Genomic DNA, 23,965 nt, shown 5'->3' with positions numbered 1-23,965 from the left:
TAGTCACTATGTCTTTAGCTATATGTATCTCTTATTGTACTATGCCTTGATAAAGTTTCTAATGCGGACCAAAATGTTGGCAACTATTTCTACGCATGCTAATAAAGCTTATGTATTATTGTGAATAAACAAGTCTGGAGAGTGCCTTAATCTCCGCAACCTGTGGAGTTACTTTTGGTTATTATTGGGTTACCCATATGATAGTGGGAACTCTAAGGATCACCCCAGCATTCATTGTAATAGCATAAAAGCTGTGAGTGCCAGACCATAGACCGTCATATATATATAGATATATATAGATATATACAGTCAGGTCCATAAATATTGGGACATTGACAGAATTTCAATACAAATATGTATATACACACATATATATATATATAAACTTTTGTGTTTCAATATATTTGTATATATATTGAGGATATTTATATATATATATATATATATATATATAAATATATATATATATATATATATATATATACACACACACACACATACAGTCAGGTGCATAAATATTGGGACATTGACAGAGTTTTCATATTTTGGCCTCTATTCACCACCACAATGGCTTTGAAATGAAACAAACAAGATGTGATTTAACTGCAGACTGTCAGATTTAATCTGAGGGTAATTACCTCATCCAAATCAGGTGAACGGTGTAGGAATTACAACGGTTTCTATATGTGCCTCCCACTTTTTAAGGGGCCAAAAGTAATGGGACAAACTAAACAATCCTAAATCTAAACTTTCACTTTTTAATACTTTGTTGCAAATCCTTTGCAGGCAATTTCAGCCTGAAGTCTGGAACGCATAGACATCACCAGACGCTGGGTTTCATCCCTGGTGATGCTCTGCCAGGCATCTACTGCAAATGTATTCAGTTCCTGCTTGTTCTTGGGGCATTTTCCCTTCAGTTTTGTCTTCATCAAGTGAAATGCATGCTCAATCGGATTGACTTGGCCATTGCATAACATTCCACTTTTTAGCCTTAAAAAACTCTTTGGTTGCTTTTGCAGTATGCTTCGGGTCATTGTCCATCTGCACTGTGAAGCGCCGTCCAATGAGTTCTGAAGCATTTGACTGAATATGAGCATATAATATTGCCCGAAACACTTCAGAATTCATTCTGCTGCTTTTGTCAGCAGTCACATCATCAATAAATACAAGGGAACAAGTTCCATTGGCAGCCATACGTGCCCACGCCATGAAACTACCACCACCATGCTTCAATGATGAGGTGGTATGTTTTGGATCATGAGCAGTTCCTTTCCTTCTCCATACTCTTCTCTTCCCATCACTCTGGTACAAGTTGATCTTTGTCTTATCTGTCCATAGGATGTTGTTCCAGAACTGTAATGGCTTTTTTAGATGTTGTTTGGCAAACTCTAATCTGGTCTTCCTGTTTTTGTGGCTCACCAATGGTTTGCATCTTGTGGTGAACCCTCTATATTCTCTTGTGAAGTCTTCTCTTGATTGTTGACTTTGACACATATACATCTACCTCCTGGAGAGTGTTCTTGATTTGGCCAACTGTTGTTAAGGGGTTTTTCTTCACCAGGGAAATAATTCTTTTGTCATCCACCACAGTTGTTTTCCGTGGTCTTCCGGGTCTTTTGGTGTTGCTGAGCTCTCTGGTGCGTTCTTTCTTTTTAAGAATGTTAAAAACAGTTGATTTGGCCACACCTAATGTTTTTGCTATCTCTCTGATGGGTTTGTTTTGATTTTTTAGCCTAATGATGGCTTGCTTCACTGATAGTGACAGCTCTTTGGATCTCATATTGAGAGTTGACAGCAACTGATTCCAAATGCAAATGTCACACCTAAAATCAACTCCAGACCTTTTACCTGCTTAATTGATAATGAAATAACGAGGGAATAGCCCACACCTGTCCATGAAATAGCTTTTGAGTTGATAGTCCCATTACTTTTGGCCCCTTAAAAAGTGGGAGGCACATATTGAAACCGTTGTAATTCCTACACCGTTCACCCAATTTGGATGTAATTACCCTCAAATTAAATCTGAAAGTCTGCAGTTAAAGCACATCTTGGGCCTGATTCAGAGCCGGACGCAATTAGCGCTCGCTCGTCCTGAAAATAGGGGTGGCTATTCAAATGAACCGTTCGCTGTTTGCGGTCTGTTGACGCCTCTAAGTCTGAACGAGCGAACAAAACTTGCGGTCGTTTTTTGGGAAACTACGCCCCCTGGCCGCTCGCATCCTACGTCATGTCCGCTATTTATTAGATTAATCGAGTACATCGAACAGGGTATGAACTGCTCGCTATTCTTGTGGTTGGTTTTTGCTACCACAATTTTGCGAGCAGTTCTGGCTTAAAAAAAACCCAGTGACGTGGTCAATGACGCTGCTGTTTTAAATATGCACACCCATAAAATGCCCGTTTTGACCTTTAAGCACGCCTGCGATCGGATCTCCACTCCCCGTTTTCAAGCACCTTCCCCTGTTACCACCCACATACGCCTCATTCTGGCACTCAAATTAGCAGGCATTCGCTATTTTGCGAGCACATGAATTTCGGCCACACTGACTGGTTCGCGCATGCGTATAACGATCCGTACGCATGCGCAGTTGGGCAAACATCGCTCGGAGCGAACGAGCTGCCGCTTACGAGTGGCTTTGAAACAGGCCCCTTGTTTGTTTCATTTCAAAACCATTGTGGTGGTGAATAGAGGCCAAAATCTGAAAATTCTGTCAATGTCCCAATATTTATGGACCTGACTGTATTATATAATATGGAAGCCCCCCTAAAAATCCTGCATTTGTCCCTGCTGGCAGGCAATACAAAAGCTGCCAATTAAAAATGTATTATATTATTTATTATTAAACAAACATGTTAATAGGAGGAATATGTTGAAATAATGAACAAAGACTTTCCAATATTGCACATTGTTATGTATTTTGCTATTGTTATTAGTGTACTTACTGTATGCTGTCTTAAACTCGCAAAACTAAAAATTTGCAGTATGCTGTGCACAGCCTAAGCGATGAATGATGACCAACTATGAGCAGCAATACGCATGACAGATCGCATTTAAGTTAATACACCTGCCTTTTCTACAAGTCATCATGATCATCACCTGCCATGTAGCAGGTGGAAAAGATCTGTCTCCTAACAGCTACGTGCCAATCTGTATGAGCCGCATATATGTGATATTTGCCTTACTGAGCTTTGCTAATGTGAGAAAGCCCCTTTCCAACTACATAGTGACTCTCCAGTCATAAGGTTTGACACATGCAAATTCCGGACAATATAGGAGCATACCTGAGCATCTGCTCTGTGAGCATACTCTGTGCAAATTCATGCAAGGTTTTTATTCGGCATCAGCCCCTTAATGATCAATAGATGTGCTTGGCAAAAAAAAAAACAAGGTGCACTAGCTATATTAATCCTGATAAAGAGCAATTCAAAAATATTAATTTTAGCTACTGCATATATTATTCTATAATTGTTACTACACCAGTCCTACAGAACAGATAGAATTGAACATATTCATCCCAGCTCTATAGATGTACTGTAGACATTAAATTCCAAGAAACGTGAATTTACACACACATTGTTGAATGGCACTGCACAGAACGGAGAAACAAAGCACCTCTAAACAACGGTAACGTCCAAACTTCAAAACAGTCTGTTCTGCATGAAACACGGGCTGTGTGAAATCTAAACTTTGCTCAGCTTTATGGGTTACCAAAACTAACTCCTGTACCAGACATACCAAGCTCTTAGCATTCTCATCTTGATAGCATGTATGCTGTATGTAGTTGGCTCCAGAAGTCTGATACTTTTCATTTGTAGATGAAAGGAGTTCCACTGCTCGTTCTATTGACATAGACGCTCCATCAAATTCATCACGGGAATCCATCCTGAAATTAAAAAAAATGGGCACAGGGTAAAAAACTGATGACAATAAAAATTGATGAAGGTGAAATAAATAAAAGTATGTATGTAGAAAGATAAATTACTAGAGATTCATCTGCTATAGTCGTTAGAGATTACTGACTGACCTGGATGGCACCTGCATACATCCATAGTTATCCTGCTTCTGAATATAACATGTATCATTTTTCTGCATTGCGTTGTGAATCAGTGGCTGCCGTACAGCCGAGTTGGAAGATGGTGTGCGTGTTGGCTGCATGGTCCCTGTCTTCCAATTCTGTGCGCTTTGATGGCTGTAGAAGCTTGAGTTGTGGACACCTTTCCCAGTGCGTCGTTGTTGTTGCTGCTGCTGCTGCTGCTGAGCGTACTGGTTTTGTGTGTTATTACTGAGGTTTTGGCGTCTCAGTGTGGCCTTCATATTAGGACCTGTGAGGTCTGGCTCACTTCGACTGCTTTTGAGGTTTGCAAAATAGCCATATTCACTTCCTGGACTTAAAGGACCTCCAACAGATATGTACTGTTGTCGACCCCAATTGTCAAATTGACTTTGGGAGCTAAAGCGTTTGTTTTCCTTCTTTAGAGTCCCATTATACTGAGGCTGTGAAGGAGTAAAGGCAGAAAAAATCAAACATGAATTGTCATTATCAGTGAAAGTTTATCTTTCATCATATAAACAAGTTAATACTGATATATATATATATATATATATATATATATATATATATAACCATTCCTGTGACATGAGACACAAAGGGTGTGGTCTGCACTCATAGAATGCAGCATGGCGCGTCCCTCCACACCATTGGACCCGGCATCGGCAAGGGTGTATGCACTTGCTGCATGCCACGCCCCAATGCCCGCAACTTCGGGCTGAGTACACATTATCTGATGTGTACCCAGCTTTAGAGAAGTGTAATATGTATATTCACAGGCCAGGTTTTAGAGTGCCACAGGCTCATTTTTCAAAGTACATATGTCACCAAACATCTTTCTACCGTGCTGTATCCTGACTGTAATGCTAATGATGTTTACGACTTGCCAAGATTAATACAGTGTTAGACATTAATGGGCTGATTCAAGGTTACAGCAAATAAAATGAAAAAGCAATTTGCATTTTGGTAAAACCATGTTGTACTCTGGGTGGGGCAGATTTAATGTGCAAAGAGGTGGATGCAGTCCAGTTGCTTTGTGAATCCATCAATGTGCTTACAAAGTCCCACTATTGGACATTGCCTATGGCAGAGTGACTGGAACTGCGTTTTTACATGCAATCACTGACAGTGACACGCCCATGACAGTATGGAGATCAATGCAATATCAATGGGCGGTAACTAGGGGTGGGGTAACCTTAGTTACCACCCATTGATATTGCATTTATCTCCATGCACTTTTGCTCTGCGTCTCTTTGCGGTAAACATCAGGACGCATATGCAGTGCGTCTCGGACACATTCGCAGAAGTAAAACATAGGGTGCTGGTGAATCACCGCCTTAGTCGAAAGGATTGCGTCCTAACTTAATTCTAAATGCATTTTAAACACAAAGTTGCACTGTATTTGCATATTACATATAAAAGTGGACAATTTTTTCTTTGAATATAAAAAGAATAAAATCCATATGCGACTCTTGTTTGCACCAGGTGAAAATTGCTCATATTTTATTTGCTCCAGTCCTAACTCTGAATCAGGCCCTAAAAGTGTAAAACAACAAGTTAAAAAAAAAGTTTAAAAACAAATTGACATTTAAATACCTAAGACTATAAAATAGCTTTTCAATTACTATAGCCACAATTCTTGATAAATAAGCTTCCCCATTCAACGGCACAGGAATATTTGCCCATTTCATGTATAGGAGACAGCAACAGAAAGCCCTATTGCTGAAACAGCATTTTGCCCTTTACGACACATCAATGAGTCATGGCATATTTCAACAAAATTGCTAATTAATTAATTCTATCCGTATTGTGTTAAACTAAAAGGGTGTGTTATTACAATGTTATAATATTGAACCTGGCTAATAAAAATTAAATAAAATTGCATTATAATTTTGTACAGTTGTCATGTTATGTCTACATGCATCTGCCTAGTTTGTAAACTTCCTCTGTAAACTGTATGTATTTTTGCAATGATTACATTGCAGCTGACACAAAAATATAACTTGTTTTCCAGCCTGGATAGTTAATGATAAAAATGACAAATGTTAAAAGAATCCTGTGTGGAAGATGTACAACTGCAATGACTAAGGGGCCTATGTATCAAGCTTTTTTTTCCCCATAAAATTATGTTGAAACTGCAGTTTCTGCATAATTCTATGTATTGTAACTATGTACTAATGGCACAGTGCTATTTAGCACTGCAGATCGCAGTACCCATTATTATCAATGGGGACTACGATCTCAGCCCTATGTACCAAACTCCAAAGCTTTTCCCTGCTATTTTACACCATCTTCAGATGATGTAAAATTGCTTGAAGCCTAAGGTGGCTTGTGAGCAGGAAAGAGATCTTTCGATTTCTCTCCCGCAGCCTCAGGCCGCCGGCGGAAGCTGACACTGCTCATGCGCATTGCCACCTTCCACAGGAGACGTCTTTCACAAACATGAAAGACTTTAACAATATGCCGGGGATATTTCTCGCATGGACAGCGGTTCCCCTTTAAAAATGAAAATATCCGACAAGATATGAAACTAATAATTGTGGCAGTTCTGCGATTATTAATACATAGGTCCCTAAGAATGGTTAGGGCAAAAATTACTTTCTGATGCAACTAAGGATATATAAATGTGAAGAGTCCTACAGTTATTGGGCGGGTGCATCCAGCATCACATTTTGCATGCCATGCATCCCGCCACTCATCGCATGCATACTGGCGTAAATAATGCTGGTATGCAGGAATAAAATCACAAAGGACAGCTCTCCTGGTAAGAGCTTTCCTTTACGATAGAGGGAATTTTGGGTATATGAATAGGCTTCTATTTGGTATTTGCGGTGAGCGGTCGAATCTCTGAAAATTTCACTTTCGGAGGTTTGACCGCAAGAAACGCAATAGTACATCCCGCCCATCCCACAAATCTTTTCATAAGTCCAAGATTCATAATTTACACGAGTTAATTAAAGGTGCATTTTAGAAAAAGGATTGGTATGTACCATCTTGTATCCTGACACTGTTTATTACTGTGAAAGAAAATTATATAAATATCTATTGACATTGGATAAGCCCCTTTCCCTTCATACCTGAATTTAGTAGGTTTGCATTTTCTTAAATAATCTTAAAATGTATTTTTGAGGATTCATGTTTTAAAGATTTGCCACATATGTCCTTGGTTTTTAATATTAACCAGCAGAACACTACAATTACTTACAAATCATGGCACTTATTATTATTATTATTGGGCTTTTATTTATAGCAGAAGATTTAAAATACAAGGATTCCATATAAAGATGATCAGTAAGTCATTGTCTGGTTTCTGTCTCCCAGCTAGAAACTCAGCAACCTTGTATGAAAGTGGGGTGTTTCTTTATCCTTAGGATCTCTGTGTAGGTGTATGTGAATCAATTACCACTACATAGGAGTGCTGTCAAGTTCTGATTATAGTCATTGAGGAGTTCTTTGAGCATCTAAAAGCACAAGGTTGCAGTCTGTGCTTTCACACAGTACACAAACAACTTTATTTTTAAATCCTGTGCTATGTGATGTATTACTATTCTTACAAAACACGAGTAAGCATTTTAGTACTCTGGTATCCACTATGGTAAATTATATTTTGGTATATTTTTTTAAATTATGCTTTTTATTTATTTTGTTTTAATTAAAAAAATATACAAAAATAAGTTGCCTTGTCACACAGTTGTGTTTTCCAGATAATTCTATCTGTGGAAGGATCCTGCATAAGGAAGAAACTGAGACTGGCTGATGATGGTTAATATGTAATTAATGCTTGGTATATATGTAATATATCTACTTCAGATGTATTTAAAGGCAAAGAACAGGAGATAAGTTGTAAGCATAGTTCAAAGGCTGTTAACAAATGTAAAGTTTTTTTTCTTTGTCGCTTTCTGGTATTGATTAGCAATATCATAATATGACCACCACAGTGAAATATATTATACAGGTTGAGTCTCCCATATCCAAATATTCCGAAATACGGAATTATTTTGGCATGACTGAGATAATGAAACCTTTGATTGTTGATGGTTCAATGTACACAAACATTGTCTAAGGCACAAATTATTAAAAATAATGTAGGAAATGGCCCACAGGCTGTGTGTATGGGGTGTATATTAAACATAAATGAATTTCATCTCTGTACACAAACTTTGTTTGAGCCACAAAATTATTGAAAATATTGGATAAAATGACCTGCAGGCTGTGTGTATAAGGTGTATATAACACATAAATGCATTCTGTGTGTATATTTGGGCCCCATTCCCAAGATATTTCATTATGAAATGCAAGTATTCCAAAATACGTAATATTCCGTTATCCAAAATACCCCTGCTATTTTGGATATGGGAGACTCAACCTGTATCACTTTGAAGTCTATTGGTGTCTGAGGTTATCAGAAATAAGGATATGTTTCACTGTTATTTGTGCAAGTTTACACAGCATTTATATTTTAAATCATACATTCCAGCTGTCCTAATTTTAGCAGGACAGTCATCATTTCAACCACAAAATAGGGGGGAGGGCTCATTATGTCCTAATTTTCTGTATCCAAATGTTGGGAGGTATGTTATATCATCATTACATTTTATTTAAAACGTGCCTTTAATTGTTTTTTTTTTTTATAATAAAAGCATTTTGAAACAAAGTTTAAATATTTTCAGACATAACATATTGAAATCATGGTATCCTTAAGTACTTGATCAATTTATTCTGTACCCACAAGTCATATTTGCTTACTCTCCCAAAATGTATTTCAGGGACTGCTCCCGAATCATGGTTACTGTTCTAATGAAGTGGGCAAGGTGGGGGGCTGGAGTGTTATTTGCGACATCTCATAGTGGCTTGGTAATACTTGTCATTACAACCCCAGCATTTGTCATTTGGCCCTAAGATCCAAATAGTAGGCAACAACTGATCTAATCCATTTTCCTTGAAAGCTTGATATATTTCTTATGAATAAATAAGACCAGTGCCAAATGTTTGCTGAAATTACATACTCGCTGGGTTGAACTAGTTATTTCCTCTGAAAAACATTGGAAGATTCTCTCAGAAAGGCCATGGAATACAGGTTATATACTTTACATTGAAATTAGACAGCCGCAGTGACAAGCTGAACCTCAACAAGTGGACATTTTAAAGAGTCCACATTCTGAAGGCTGTGTTCCATATAGTGTTTTTCCATCGCTGCACCACTGCCTGAGGGACTTGAGCCTTTTCATACTGTTCCTAACCCCACGATCTGTACACACTGGTAAAAGATTGTACACTGTGTATTTGTAATGCAGAATGCAGTGTTAGGGCCAAATGTAATAGGGTGAGAGTTTAGCAGTAAACTATGACACTTTTTAAACTCGGCCAATGTAAGAGACAGAGAACAGGCAAACTCACATGTTTTTAGACAAAAAAAACTCTCACGATTTAAACTCTCATCCAGTTGTTTTCCCATTTTGAAGATAAAACTCAACCAATGTAATAGATTCCTGCTAAACTGTCACATTTTCTAAACTCTCACTCAATTACATTTGGCCCTTAGTATGGGAAATACTGTGAATTCACTAGGACAACTACTAGTGTTATGTATGCTAGAAAAAATGCCACTGCCATTCTGTATTAATAGATTCTAGTACAATGCATCTAGTATTAGATGAATTTCCAGTTATTAGTGTTAGTAATAAGGAGTAGTAACTGCAGTACTGTATTTTATGGCTTCTGAAAGCACATCTGGTTAAAAAGAAAAAATTCAAAAGAGGCATCTATGCAGATCTGAGGGCATATTTAAAAGTGTCCTGAAGAAAGTATTTTGCTACATATTCAGACCTGCAATTAGATGCAGCAAATTCAGCATAGGCCACAAAGTGTAGACGTCAGAGAACAGCAGATGAAACTAATGCAATGAAAGTGCAGTATATTTGGAGTACATTTGGAGAAGACAAAATCTAATATTGATGCAGAAGATGAGAAATTTGCAAACATAGGCAGTTGAAAACAAGATAACAACAAAGATGGAGACTGTTTTGTACAAAAGATAATTGAAAACAAACCAAGGGGGAGATGTATCAAGTTTTGGAGAGAGATACAGTGGGTAAAATTGCCAAAAGCAACCAGTCAGCTTCTGTCACTTATCCAGCACAGTCTTTGAAATGACAGAAGCTGAATGGTTGGTACATCTCTTCCCAAATGTGAAGATTAATACAGCTACACAAGTAGACCGCATAAACCTGTGTAATACCCCGCTATGCATAGTATTACGCTGATACTGTGGATTGCGCTGACATGTATATGCATTGCACAGGCAGGCTACAACTCCCAACAGCCTTTGCAGCTGCTCAAGAGGTCAGGAGCACAATGTGCAGGAGTGTGTCAGGTGGTAATGCAAGTAACAGTTGGAGGTGGCAGTTGATCAGGGGAGAGCTGAGGTAACCTCTAGGGAAGGAGGAGCTGCACTGCTGAGGTGCTGGCTGACAGGATGGCTGGGTGTGAGCGCTGCAGTGTGATTGAGACCAGAATTGTGTGAGGTGGAGATTCTGGAGGTACAGACCAGGCGGAGCTGGGATCTAAGACTGGCCACCCCTTCTTGCCAGACAGGCATCCTGCTGTGTCCCTGCAGCTGACGGCACATCAAGGCAGACACAGGTGGCTGTATAACTGGAGGCAGACCCTGGAGAGACACTAATAAGAGTCCTGGCTTCCATAGACTGGCAGCCAGAATGTGGTGCTGAGCTGAAAACAAGGAGTCAGTGAGTAGTGCTGAGCTCCAACTGTACCTCAGGAGAGGGTTATACCTATACAGAGCAGCACAGACAGCGGCAGCCCTCACTGTGTATAATGAAATCTGCATTAGAAGACTATCACAGGAGGACAATCACCCATACTCACCGGAACATAAATTACAAAGGAGTCCACATAACCTGGGGTAGTAGATTTCCCATATAAGTGCACCAAGGTTTAAAACTGGCCAGTGGACATTCTTTTGATAGAGAGTTATAATTATTTTGTGTGGGTACATTGCCTATATCTTATATGTTAACTATTAGTACAGCAAGATAATGTATGGATGTCAACTTAGTAACTGGAAGTAGTAATTCCTGAGAATTGGTGATGTGATATAAATGTAAAGTATTGCATAAATATATTATATTGGGCTATATATTTAAGTGGTGTTGCCAACTGTGTGCTTAAGGAACCCAGAGTTGTTGAAGAGTTCCAACTTAGTAAAATGAACACTGTTTTATTTATCGTGTCATTTATTGTGTTGTTTGGGAACCACCTGCCTCTCTGCTGTCTCGTGGAAAACTAGAAGAAACAGGTACGACTAGAACGGTGAGAAATTACTCATCAATAGATGCTCAAACACACTTTGGGGTATCTCACCTGCATACTTGTAAACATGTTCTACAAAAGAATATGCTCTTGATAAACAAAACAACCAAGTCCAAAGTAATAAGCAACATTTAAATTCACATTCAAACATCAAACAAAATTCCCTAGCAAGTATCACAAATTTTCGTCAAGAGACTACATCTGGTTAAATGAATAAGGAACAAATAGGGGACACAGGACCACAACTGACTATTTGGACATAAATTAAAGACTATTGGGCAGATGTATTAAATATTTTAAAATAAACTCCATCAAATTATCTGAGTAACAACCAATTGTACACCAACCGATAAAAACTGTCACGTCACTGCTCACAGGCCATAATAGTATAGCACACTACCAATATTGGATACCATTGTAAACAACCTGGCAGTAGTAGAGTTATTCAGTGTTCTTGATGCTTAAGCTGGCCACACACTAAACCAACTTACATCCAACCATCCAATTAGTTGATTGGTTGGAATGAAAATCTGGTACGGTATGAAAGCAAATGACAATCAGAAATTTGCTCCTAAATGCCAGAAAACAGATGAAAATGGTCTCGTTAGACAAGTTTGTTAAATGATTGATCTAAACAATTTGTTCAAACAACAGGCGTTTGGTAGCAAATAGCTGATTGTCATTTGATTTAACACCTTACCAGATTTTCATTCCAACCAGTTAACTAGTTGGCTGGTTAGACAGATAATCTTTAGATGTGTGGCCAGCTATAGTCATGATACTAACAATTAATGCAGGATAAACAGAGCAGAAAATGTACCGGGATTCAAACACCAAAAGGAAGGTACAGATTAAATCACACACCATCTTTACAGGAATTATTCCTAAATAAGGTACATGATAAAACCCAAAATGGCTTACAAATAATTACTGATGATAACCTGGTATATTAGAAAACAAGGGGTGAACAGGATACCAACATATATTGCGCTGCTACAACGCTGCACACAAGGAACAACATTAACTCATAGCAAATAAACCACTATAACACATTGTGACCGGACGCCTTTCGTCTAGGCCGGCCCTGGTCACGGGTTATCGCTTTTGGACTCCCACTCACCGTCAGTGACCGCCTGTGTAACAATGCTGCCACCACCAAACTCTACCATCGGCGTTTGGAACCGCTTGCTAGTTACCCTCAGGCTCCTACCTCGGCATCTGGAACCGCTTCTGCTGCGTATGCGTTTGATTAACTGCGGACACACCTCCTGTTTGGTGTCGGCTGTTCCCACCTGATCCCTCACAATGGACCATGTCTGCACGGTAGCTTGGCAGAGGGCTTGAACTTGGAGACGCTGAGCTCTTACCCAGAACAGCAGGAGAACGGAATAGCGTTTTGCGCAATTCTGTTGGTCGCAGGGTACAGATGTAATAGAATTTAAAGGCAAAAAGTGTTTATTTGCTCAAAGTCTTAAAAAAGACCCTCCCTTCGGATTGAAGGGGAATAATCAGCATACATAAGATGTTACAGCAATTCTTCTCCACACAGCATTTTCAAAGATGTGCAATTTTACCAGGCACGAAGCCTTCTTTTATGCCACTGTAATACACATTTCCACAGGGGGTAAGCCCGCCCTGTGGTTTCCAACCAATCATCATAAGTGCATTACCTGTGCATGTGCTAGCCACATGCACGTTTAACATTGTCCCCTATGGACAGAGGGGAGTGGTCACTCCCTTGAGCCTGAGACTACCTGGGGTTTTGATCGCCACCCAGGAGTCAGCTCGTCTAGGGCCGGGGGAGGTTTCCCTCCAAAACCCTACTTCCAGGAATCTGCTAAGGGACCAAGCTTCCTACCTCTGCCTGAATCTGAGCTCCAGGGGTAGCCAAGCAGGGTCCCCGGGCACGGTTTCCTGACCATGGAAGGGAAGCGATTTGAAGCTCCCTAAACCCACTTAGCTGGCTGCATTAGCCAGCTTCCTATGCACCCCCTCATACCACTTCCAGGCATGTGGCTGCATAGGAGAACATTTTATTCCCCTAGGGAAGAGGCTAGGAGACCCAGCAGCCCACAGGATCCCCCTGAAACTTCACAGACCACAGGGTAAGTGCACTTTCTTAAATTACACATGTAAAATTATACCTTTCACATACAATTTATATACACATTTTATTTAACATTATGTACCCAGGGGTGTGCTTTTTATACTGTGCCCAGCGCTCAGCGCTGGGCTTTACTTAACTCAGCCCTTCCATGCTGGGACACTGGGAGCCGAGCTCCCAGTCCCCAGCATCGGGCTTTCAGCTCTGCAGCCTGGGACCTATGCCCTGGCTGCAGCAGCGTTACTTTTGCTCAGCAGCGCTCAGCTGCTGCTTCCTTCTCAGCGTTGGGGTCCAGGGAGCTGGCTCTCCCTGTCCCCCAGTGTGCAGCCACTTGGCCATGCGGCTGGGGCGCCGGGAGCTAGGCTCCCGGTCCACAGCGCACCATCTAACACTGCACAGGGAGCCGGCTAGCCCGGTCCCCCTGTGCACCCTATCTTGGCTAGTCACGATGCACTGGGAGCTGGCCTCTCCTCCTGCGCTGGGGTATCGGCAGCTAGTGCTCCTGACCTCCAGCGTGCAGCTATGGCGGTTCTCCCCTCGGAGCCACGCACCTAGGGTTAACTGCCAGCCCCACTGCGTTGTACAGCTGGGGCGCCGAGAGCATCGCTCCTAGTCCCCAGCACCACCTGGGGGAGCCGGCTAGCCCGGTTCCCGACCCCTGAGCTACTTAGCCCTGCAGTCCGGGATGATCGTATCCCGGCTGCAGTGGCTTCCTGCTGTCCTGGGCACCGGGAGCTCTGCTCCCGTTCCCCAGCGGTCAGCATCCCGCCCTGCCCTCCGCTGCCTGGCCGCAGTAAGCAGCCGGCACGGAGGGACCAGCGGCGTCCCTGTGGAGCTGGGATGCCGGGAGTCACACTCCCGGGTCCCAGCATGAAGCGCAGAGCGGCTCCCTGCCCTCCGTTCTCCCCCAGTGTGGCACACCGGGGGTTACCTCATCCCTGCCGCGGTCGCCAGTGCGGGGCCAGACTGTGGCAGAGAAACCTAATTAAACCACTCGGCGCCTAGCGCCGCTATTAAATTTCCAATATGGCGCCTAGCACCCTTTAAATATGGCGCCGTAGCACAGGGGGTTAACCCTTTCAGTGCTGCGGCCGATATTAGCCACGTGTGGCCAGCCTCCGGCCACACACACATTTCAAAAACTTTCACAGGTACTGCAAATGATAATGCTGAGATTATAAAAATGTGAATTATTAATACAATACATCCAGACGAAGTATCCAGGAAATTCCCACCGAAAAACAATCTGGAGGAACAAGTGCATTGCATAATAACACACTTTTCACTGATAAATGCGCAAAGGAATGCTATGTGAAAAGCAACAACTGATGATGATGATGGGCTAAAAGAAATACATGTTTTGTGGATGGCCTGTAAAGGAATAGGAATGCCATTCTGCAACCAAGGACTGTTGGCATCTGCAGAACTTGCATACTTGTGGGTGACAGGATTCTGGCTTTTGTCAGAAATATTGACACCTGATAACCATGTTAGCAGTAATGTAGTGTCCTAGTCACAAATAAATGAGGACCTGAACACTATACTAAAGTGTCAGACACGTCAACATAGAACCATTGCTGCCTTGAGAAAGTTTTATGATTAGGCCTGTTCACATGGAATGGAGAGAATGTCCTATTTGCAGAGTATTCCTACAGCAAATATTTTGTAATACAAGTATGTACAGCAGTTACAGAAATATGCATCCCGAAGCAATACTAGGAAGACATGGTGTATGTTATAAACGGATTCCAGACAATTGCCATTAATAATATACATTGTAGGAGATCCATGACACAATAAAATGGGGAGATAAGCTTGCCACACATTACCCGATTATCGTTCTAACCAGCCAACTGTTATGTGTCCTGTACATCTGTAAAGAATTGGGAAAATTTCGCCAATCCCCAGACGCCGGGACATTGGTGAAATCCAACAATGAATTTTCCTGATTTGCCAATCCCGACCAAAATATGATCTTGATCAGCAAATTGGGAATTGTTAACATGAAGAATTTCACCAATTCCCTTACAGGTCAGTGAACATTGATGGCCGCAGATCAGCATTTCATACCTCCGGAACGGGGAATCGGCTGCTTGATGTATGGGGCCCTTAAGATTGTAAGCTTGCAAGCAGGGACCTCTTATTTTGTCTATCTGCTATTACCCAGTCTTGTTTTTTTTTTACTATTCTATTACTATTTTGTTCCCAATTGTAATGCACAATTAAATATGTTGTCACTATGTAAGTAAATATTAATAATATTAATATATAAAACAAAATCAAGAAAATTTTCAAATATGGTCCATGTGTTTTACTTTAACCAGAAATGACACTGCCAGCTTTATTTCAAAGGAGCAAGATGTATCCAAATGTATACTTTCAGACGCTCATACACTGATGGTAAAGCTGACATTCCCCTGGGCTTAATCAGTGGGAAGTGGAAGCTAAAGCCATCTACATGCTGAGATAGAGATCAATGGAGACGGAGGTATCCGCTGTTTACTATATTAACGTTGGAGAAATCAGTGATTTCTCCTGCGCTATGGGACCAATAAATAGCCCAAATCTAAAAATTAGCCTTTCTGTGGTGATAACTGACTTTTTTTTTCCTGGGTTAGGGTTTAATAAATGGGCACCATATATAGTTACATGGCTTGCCAGTAATTGCTGTATTGTGTATGTCTGGAAAATAAATACTGAGTTAATAGTTAAGCAGTACTTTCACAACAATACAGCATTCATGGAATAAATGAAAACCACAGTATAAGGTAGGCTTGTGCTGTATGCACGAAAAAATAAAAACTCATTCGATACATGTTTAAGTTTGATTTTATCTAGTGTAAAAGAAGTCTGGGGAGGAAGGGGGAGGTGTAGGTGGATCTTCACTATACTACTTCCTCTCCCCACCACCTGTCTCTCCCTCATTTTTGGGAGAAATGTATTAAACATTCTAAAGCAGTGGTTCCCAAAATTGGTCTTCAAGGCACCATAACAGCCCAAGCACAAATGGTTAAATCAAATTGACTGATGTGCTAATTAAGCCAACTGTCCTTAAGCATGTGCATCCTTAAAATCAGGACTGTTGTGGTATCTTGAGGAGTAAAGCTGGTCACACATGTCAATAGGGCCGCCCCCAAACTGCAGGCGTTCCTCCGTTTGGCCAAACGGAGGAACGCCTGCCGTTTGGGGGCGGCCCTATTGACATCACGAGTCAGTAGTGAGATTCCGGCTCTAGGGACGGACGGAGGAGCTGATAGCGGCGGCGGGTCTAGGAGCAGGAGCGGGGTTTCAGGTAAGTGGTTTTTTTTTTAATTACGTGTGTCTCTACTGGGGGGGCACTACATGGGGGGCTACTACATGGGGGGGCTACTACTGGGGGCACTACAAGGGGGGACTACTACTGGGGGCACTACAAGGGGGAGGATTACTATGTCGAAGCCGGATAATTGGCTGAGACAGGATCGGTTTAAATTAAAATCTGCGCGACGCCATTTTGCAAATGGCAATGAGACGCCATTTTGCGACTGGCAGCCCAGTGCCATTTTAGTGAATCTCGCCCATTATAAGTACATACGGCGATACTATTATTTAGCGTTGTGCGATTCCCACGTAATAGAAATAAGTTAAAAGTCCTCACCATATAAATACAGACAGTCACCAAAACATATAAAATGATTATCCCTGCAAAACACATACCATGGTGTACTCCACAAACACGTAGTCGCACAGCGCTAACTAGCGTCTTTTCTTAATTCCCCAATACTTACACACTGCACACTTACATAAAAGGTTCCCTAGCATTAAAGTGTAATATGCAAGGTTTATTCAGTAATTATTAATGTTGTGAAATAAAGGTTATTTGATATCTAAGGTTTAGTACATGGTGTTGTACTGATCCACTATGTCTCAACAGATTTCCGGTATCATCGGTGAGAAGATCGCAACATGCGTCTGCAAACTATGGACTATAGAGAGTTAAAACATTAAAATGTACTCTGTAATGTTATCAGCTTAGATTAGCATGCAGCGGGAAAAAGGACACAAAGGGCTGTTGGAGGCTGTTTGTGTCCATTCGAATTTACCTATGAACTATACTGTAACAGAAGAACCAGGAAGAAGAACCAATGGAATCATGCCAAACTGTTCTATTGTAGTACCTATCCCTGTAAAGAGTATATATGTGGGCTCTCTGAACTCATAAAAGAGTCTTCTTGCTGTGCTGTTGACGGAGGTTTCTATACTGATGCCGGTATCTGGGTCCAGAGTGCGTGCGTATGTAACAACTGTACCTTGGGTCTGTATGATTTATTTGCGCTAATTGTCTTTAGATCACAGCGCGTAATCATCTGTTTTTATATTGAATAATAACGTTTTGTGCTTTGGAACCACACTCAAAGTCTGAAAGCATTTATTTCCTGTGCGACTCATTACGCTAAATAGTGACAATTTAAGGTATAGGCAGGATTTTAGAAGGTATAGACAGGATTGCATAGAGGTTTTAAATAGGTATCCATAACTACTGGGAGCACTAAAAGGGGGAATTACTACTGGGGGCACTACAAGGGGGGGGGACTACAAGGGGGAGATTACTACTGTGGGCACTACAAGGGGGGATTACTACTGGGGTCACTACAAGGTGGGCACTACAAGGGGGGGCTACTACTGGGGGGCACTACAAGGGGGATTACTACTGGGGGCACTACAAGGGGGGGATTACTACTGGGGGCACTACAAGGGGGGGATTACTACTGGGGGTACTACTACTGGGGGCACTACAAGGGGGTTACTATTGGGGGCAGTGCATGTGGGGGGAACCTCCACTGGGGGCACAACAATGGGGGGACTACTACTAGGGGCACTACAAGAGGGGGGACTACTACTAGGGGCACTACAAGATGGGGGACCACTACTGGGGGCACTATATAAAAGGATAACACTGGGGGTACTGCATAGGGGGGAACTACAACTGGGGCCACTGTTTAAAGGGCACTGTATAAGGGGTACCACTATTGGGGCACTGCATGGGAGGACTACTCCTGGGGCACTATATAAGGGGCTAACTACTGGGGGCATAAGGGGCACTGCACAGCAGGGACCACTACCGGGGGCACTGTAAATGGGGCACTGCATAGGGGGGCGCCAAAAAATATACTCGCTTACCAAAAACTTTGGGCTAGGGCCGGCCCTGAGCTGCGCCCTGCAGTGGCCGGCGCTCTTAGGCAACTGCCTAAGTTTGCCTAGTGGTAGTGCCGGCTCTGTTGGTACATTTCCCCATAATTACCCCTTCTTTGCACTTGGTTGTTTTTTTCCTTTATTTTTTCTTGAAAAGCTACAGGAAAAATACCCCATACCAGATTAGTTTGCACTTTCCCTGTCAGCTTAAATTACTGATTTATTCAGTTTCTGGTAATCATGATTGATGTATGCTTCAGTGACAATTACTGTAAATTCACACCGGCACTGACACTTTACACCAGATCTCTGTGAGTGTAAAATTCACTTTTCTTGCTGAAGTTAATACCTGGCAATTTTCTGATTTAAGTAGCACATGGGTGGAGGCAGAATTGCCTGAGGTGCAGGAGGGACACATTCTCTCTCTGTCTGTTACTATAGAAACAGTTGTGAAAACAGCAGCAGCTACTGTACAAAGACACAGGGTGTATTAACATATCTTTCCCTTTACATTGCAGGAATATTGCCCTTGCCACAATATACCCTGTGTGTAAATGCCCTATATTGTACGCTTTTATTATGTTTAGCATGTCTATACAGATAAGACAATGGGAAATAAAGAAGTGCTCTGTAGCAGCATTATCAATGCTTAAATATAAGCAAGGTCGGATTTAAGGCCACAAAGGATTGGGGCTGAAAATGATCAAGGGCCTATTGTGAGAAGCGGAGGAGATGTGTCCAGTGCTGTGTGGGTGTGGTCAGTGCCATATGTGCACCCTTACATTATCAGCCCCAATGTCTCCCTAAATACATAGCAGTAGAAAAACTGCATTATTTTGTGAAGAAAATAGAAATACAATTTTAATACGTATGAATTATGACTGAAAGTGTAGTTAGCAGTCATGATGATGGGCCTATTTTTATGTGGAGGTCTAGGCTATACTCCCATCCACCCCATTGTCAATCTGGCCCTGAAAATAAGTAAAGTTTGACATCCAATTGTAGTATATAAGTGGCCTCTCTTGAGTCTCTATTCTTACAAACCTAAAAACAGTTTTAACTGCCCTCCAATAGCTCACATATTACTTGGGGAATTTCCTGCTCTTCTACTTCCACTATTTTATGGAGCCAGAAACACAACTGCACACTTTTGTTGCAGTTCTGGTATATTCATAGCAGGAAAGATAAAATGCAGCAGCTTAAATTTAATCAGCTGCTGATTGGGGTGACTGGTGTCTGGACTGAGCAGTATAATAAATAAAGTCAGTTGTTATGGATATTATTAATAAGTAAAGTTGACAGTGAGCAGGTGCGTAACTACCGTGGGTACAATTGCTCAATTGCCTTGAGTGGTTCTTTCCAACACTCAACACTGAAAAGTTGTGGATGTTCCATAAAAGTTTAGTGTGTTTCTTACTGTCATGGTTTGAACTCAGTCAGTCATTCCCTTACAAGGCAAGGCAAATGTTTTAAACACTTGTTACCTGACGGATGTCTAACAGGATGACAATACTCCTATCCACAGAGTAAGTATAGTCATGCAGTAGTTTGTTGAGGATGACACTGACAGTATACATAAACAATCAAATATTTATGGGATATTTTTTTTCCACCACCATCAACCAGGTGTCGAACGAGCAAATATTTTGTGGAAGAATGGCGCTGTATCCCTCCAGCACAATTCCAGACTCAATGCACATGTATATAGGCCACACTGGTCACGAGGCCCAACACCCTTCTGGCTGTCTTCATATTTGTATTTACTTTTTTTCCCCCACCGCCTTTGTAAGTATCCATAGTATGCCAACATGCTTACTTTTATATACCTTCTATAGACAGAAGCTTTATGAGACTTGTAAAACTGATATCTATAGTACATGTTGCACGTAAATAGATTTTGTGTTTATGAAGAGGTTAGCCTTCTTGCTGACATGTGGAAACCTGTTGTACTAGTGGTGTGGTGCTCAACCCTGCCCTCAAAGCACACCAACAGTGCATGTGCTAGCGATTTCCCCTCGGGAGCTCAGGTGAATGAATCAACAAGTCTGTATCATTTACCAGTGCTTCTTCTGTGAGCAAATCCACAAGACAAGCAGTTTTGGAGTTACACTAAAGAGGTGTTTGGGAACCACTCTGAGTGAGCACTACATTTATATTCTATTATATATTATTCATGCAATAACATGTATTGTAACATGCTTAGATAAACTGTGTAAGCAGGTAGAACATATGCTGCAACATCCTTTTCTAGAGAAAGGCAGATTATTGATCACAGACAGACAGACACTGAAATGAGACAATTTAACATAAAATACGGAGTATGTAGTAATATCTGAATTCAGAGTATACAAAGCTGCTTCAGTTTAATATTTACAATTGTGATTAAAATTATCGTTTTATGATAAACAGTACATACAAAATTGCTATATGTTATTGAAATTCTTGTTTTGTTGTAAATTTCTATTATTTATCGTCTGTCATCTAACATTCCTACTTGCTATTTCTGTACAACATCAGTGGCATCCATATGTAAATGTGAGGATTTTAGCCATGTAAATATCTGTGATCACTGTACAGAATGCCAAATAAATTGCTAATTTGTAAAGTGACTTGGAAATGGCGCCTTATTTACCCACTGCAGAAAAGGGGCTGATTTATCTAGATGGTCATAGCAGCACTCCGCTATTACTTAAGATGGCTATACACTGCAATTATCGGCCAGACTGACAAATTAGCGGACAGTGGGCCTGATTCAGAGATGGAACCTGTTAGCATTGCCCCTACGTCTTTGGACACAACAGCGATGCTCACATAAGATAATGCAAATAGGATAAGAGTAGGTGTGCTGGTGCCCAACCATATTTACCCTGAATTCAAAACAGCAGCTTACACAGTGGGCTCTGCTCCCCACTAAGACAATATAGTAGGACCTTCTACAATTAATAAGGGAGGCTTTTTTGCAACATTGTCCTCAACTTAACATCACGGGATCTAATGATTGCAACATTTGTTGGAGATTATAACAACATTTTCTGTGAACTCATTCACCATACAGGATTAGAAACTCTGCAGATTTTTAGATTTTTAAGGCTATTTACTGCTAGCAATATTATATCAGTCTCTGTGCCATTAGGTTAACAGTGCTTTTAGCATACAATATTCAATCTAAGTGTGCATAATTGAATCTAATGTTTTATGACTATTTGAGAACTAATGTGAAATTTATTGAATTCCTGACAGCGCTCCACTTTTTGTTTTTTTCTACCATATGATAATGCAGAAGAAATCGTCTGAAGAGAAAAGACGCCCTATGACAGTACTGCAGATGTTCTGTGAAACCATTGGCCAACTCAGTAACCTTGAGGTCACTCAGACTAAACCTTACAGCTCCTTTGCGGAGACTAGAAAGTATGCGTCGGAAAGCGTAGAACATGGCCTCGGCACTCCCAGAAAACCGGGGCAACACACCCCCCCCCGTCCCCTAATGGCCGCAGCCTGTCAATCGGGCTGTGGCTCAGGGTGCACATGCACAGAACAGGTACTGCACATGCGTTGGCACCCCACCAATGGGCTTGAATACATCTTCGATTGAGGCCCAGTGTATGGCAAAGTCAGTTAACTGGTCTATCGATCTGATGGAGATTTTGATCTCACAGTGCATTGCCACTTTTACAATTAAAGGCATTTGTATTGCCAGCATCAATGCTTAGAAGGAGAGTGGAGGATGAATAGTTGGCACATTATCCATTCCCACTATAATTAATTTCATAGTGGTGTTCATTCACTTCATGAAAATAAAGGTTGATGTATAAAAATTGTGGGTAGCGGTCATCTTCAGTCAACTACTGGAAAACTTTTAATCAAGAACTTACCTGATTCCCCCATGTGCTACCATTCTGGTACTTAGTATAATGATTGCCAATGCTGTTGCGATTCATGTTGTAAGAATCTTCTGTGGTCTCGTACATTGAACCAACTATTAAAGAGAGAAGATAAAAACAACTAGTACTGTAGTAATATATACTAGCAATATACTTTAAGGGCAGTGGAGTAAGAAAGCAAAGATAACTGATGACAGAGTGCACATTATTATTTACAGAGTAAAACACATTACATGGTCGCATGCAACAAGAAAATACCAAAAGAATATATTTTGCTTTCTGCAAAAATGAAATAGATTAGGTGCTTATTGCATATAATTAGTGTAGTCTGTAACTAATAAAGGAATACACTAGAATAGTCAAAAACTACAAAATATAATATGGCTTTTATATGATTCTAACAAGTCATTATCCAAAAATATTTTTGACAAAGCTAAAATATTTATTTTTCTCTTCCATTATCTATACCTATAATAAAGGTGCACTGGTTGTGTCTGTACATAGAATTTATTTGCGAAATGTACTCCTTGGAACTGTGTATGAACTTTTTTTTCTGAATTTATGTTTGTCTGTCTGTTCGTTCCTGCATCACGTAACAACAACGGGAAGAATTTGGATTGTGTTTTTATATTGTATAGCTTAGTCACCTAGAAAGAAACTGAGATATGTATTATCTCAATGCGACATCAGGGAGAGGAGCAATAAAGGAAAAACCAGACACTTGACACTGTGCGTGCGGTGTGTAGGCTACTCAAGACAAAAATAACGATGTATATAAATATAATTTTTTTGTAACAAATATACTTTTAGGGCCTGTTTATGAACTATGGAGACAAAAATATATTTTATCGGAATTTGCACAGGCTTCTCAAGTCTTAATTATATGTATAGAAATATATATATATAATATACATACACAGTATGTATATACATACACAGCAATATACATATATTGCACACCCCGAGCGCAAAATGTTATATATGTATGCATATATAAATACAAAGATATATATATATATCTCAATAACTATTTCGCAGGAAAATCCAACTTTATATTAAGCATTAATCAGGCAGCTAATCTTGACTCATGACGTTGCAGTATACATGTCAATCCAGTAAATGGCGTACCAAGACAAATTCTACATATCATAGAGTCGCTGCTTATGTTATTTCCAACCTTCTCAGTGTTACTGCAGGTTAAGTGACTTGCTCGCGAGTTAGTAGCCCCAAGCATCTATTTGTGTTATGGTGCATACACACGGTCAGATATGTCAGATGAACGATTTTAGACTGTATTAAAATGAATGGAATCGTTCAAATCTGACTGCAAACACATCAGATGTCAGATATCGTTATCTGACATGCGGGAACGCGCATCGTTCATCGTTGCAGGCTCACATGTCAGATTTTCTTTCAGATATGAACGATTT

At 40.7% G+C, this 23,965-nt stretch overlaps 1 protein-coding gene across 2 annotated transcripts in view; it reads right to left on the bottom strand.

The window, feature by feature from the left end:
- PKP1 (plakophilin 1) overlaps nt 1–23,965 on the bottom strand; it is a 76,863-nt gene that overhangs the window by 39,153 nt on the left and 13,745 nt on the right. For both annotated transcript variants that reach the window (XM_088445774.1, XM_088445776.1), the window contains exons 2-4: nt 22,527–22,630; nt 4,026–4,495; nt 3,737–3,884 (exon numbers count right to left, since the gene is read on the bottom strand). In XM_088445774.1, the coding sequence (XP_088301900.1) occupies nt 3,737–3,884; nt 4,026–4,495; nt 22,527–22,630 (722 nt within the window). The remainder of the gene's footprint in view (nt 1–3,736; nt 3,885–4,025; nt 4,496–22,526; nt 22,631–23,965) is intronic.

This window comes from Taudactylus pleione, unplaced genomic scaffold (assembly GCF_031769625.1).
Source record: "Taudactylus pleione unplaced genomic scaffold, aTauple2 ptg000387l, whole genome shotgun sequence".
NCBI lineage: Eukaryota > Metazoa > Chordata > Amphibia > Anura > Myobatrachidae > Taudactylus > Taudactylus pleione.
The sequence above is the reverse complement of the archived record's forward strand: the minus strand, read 5'-3'. Positions and strand labels throughout refer to the sequence as shown.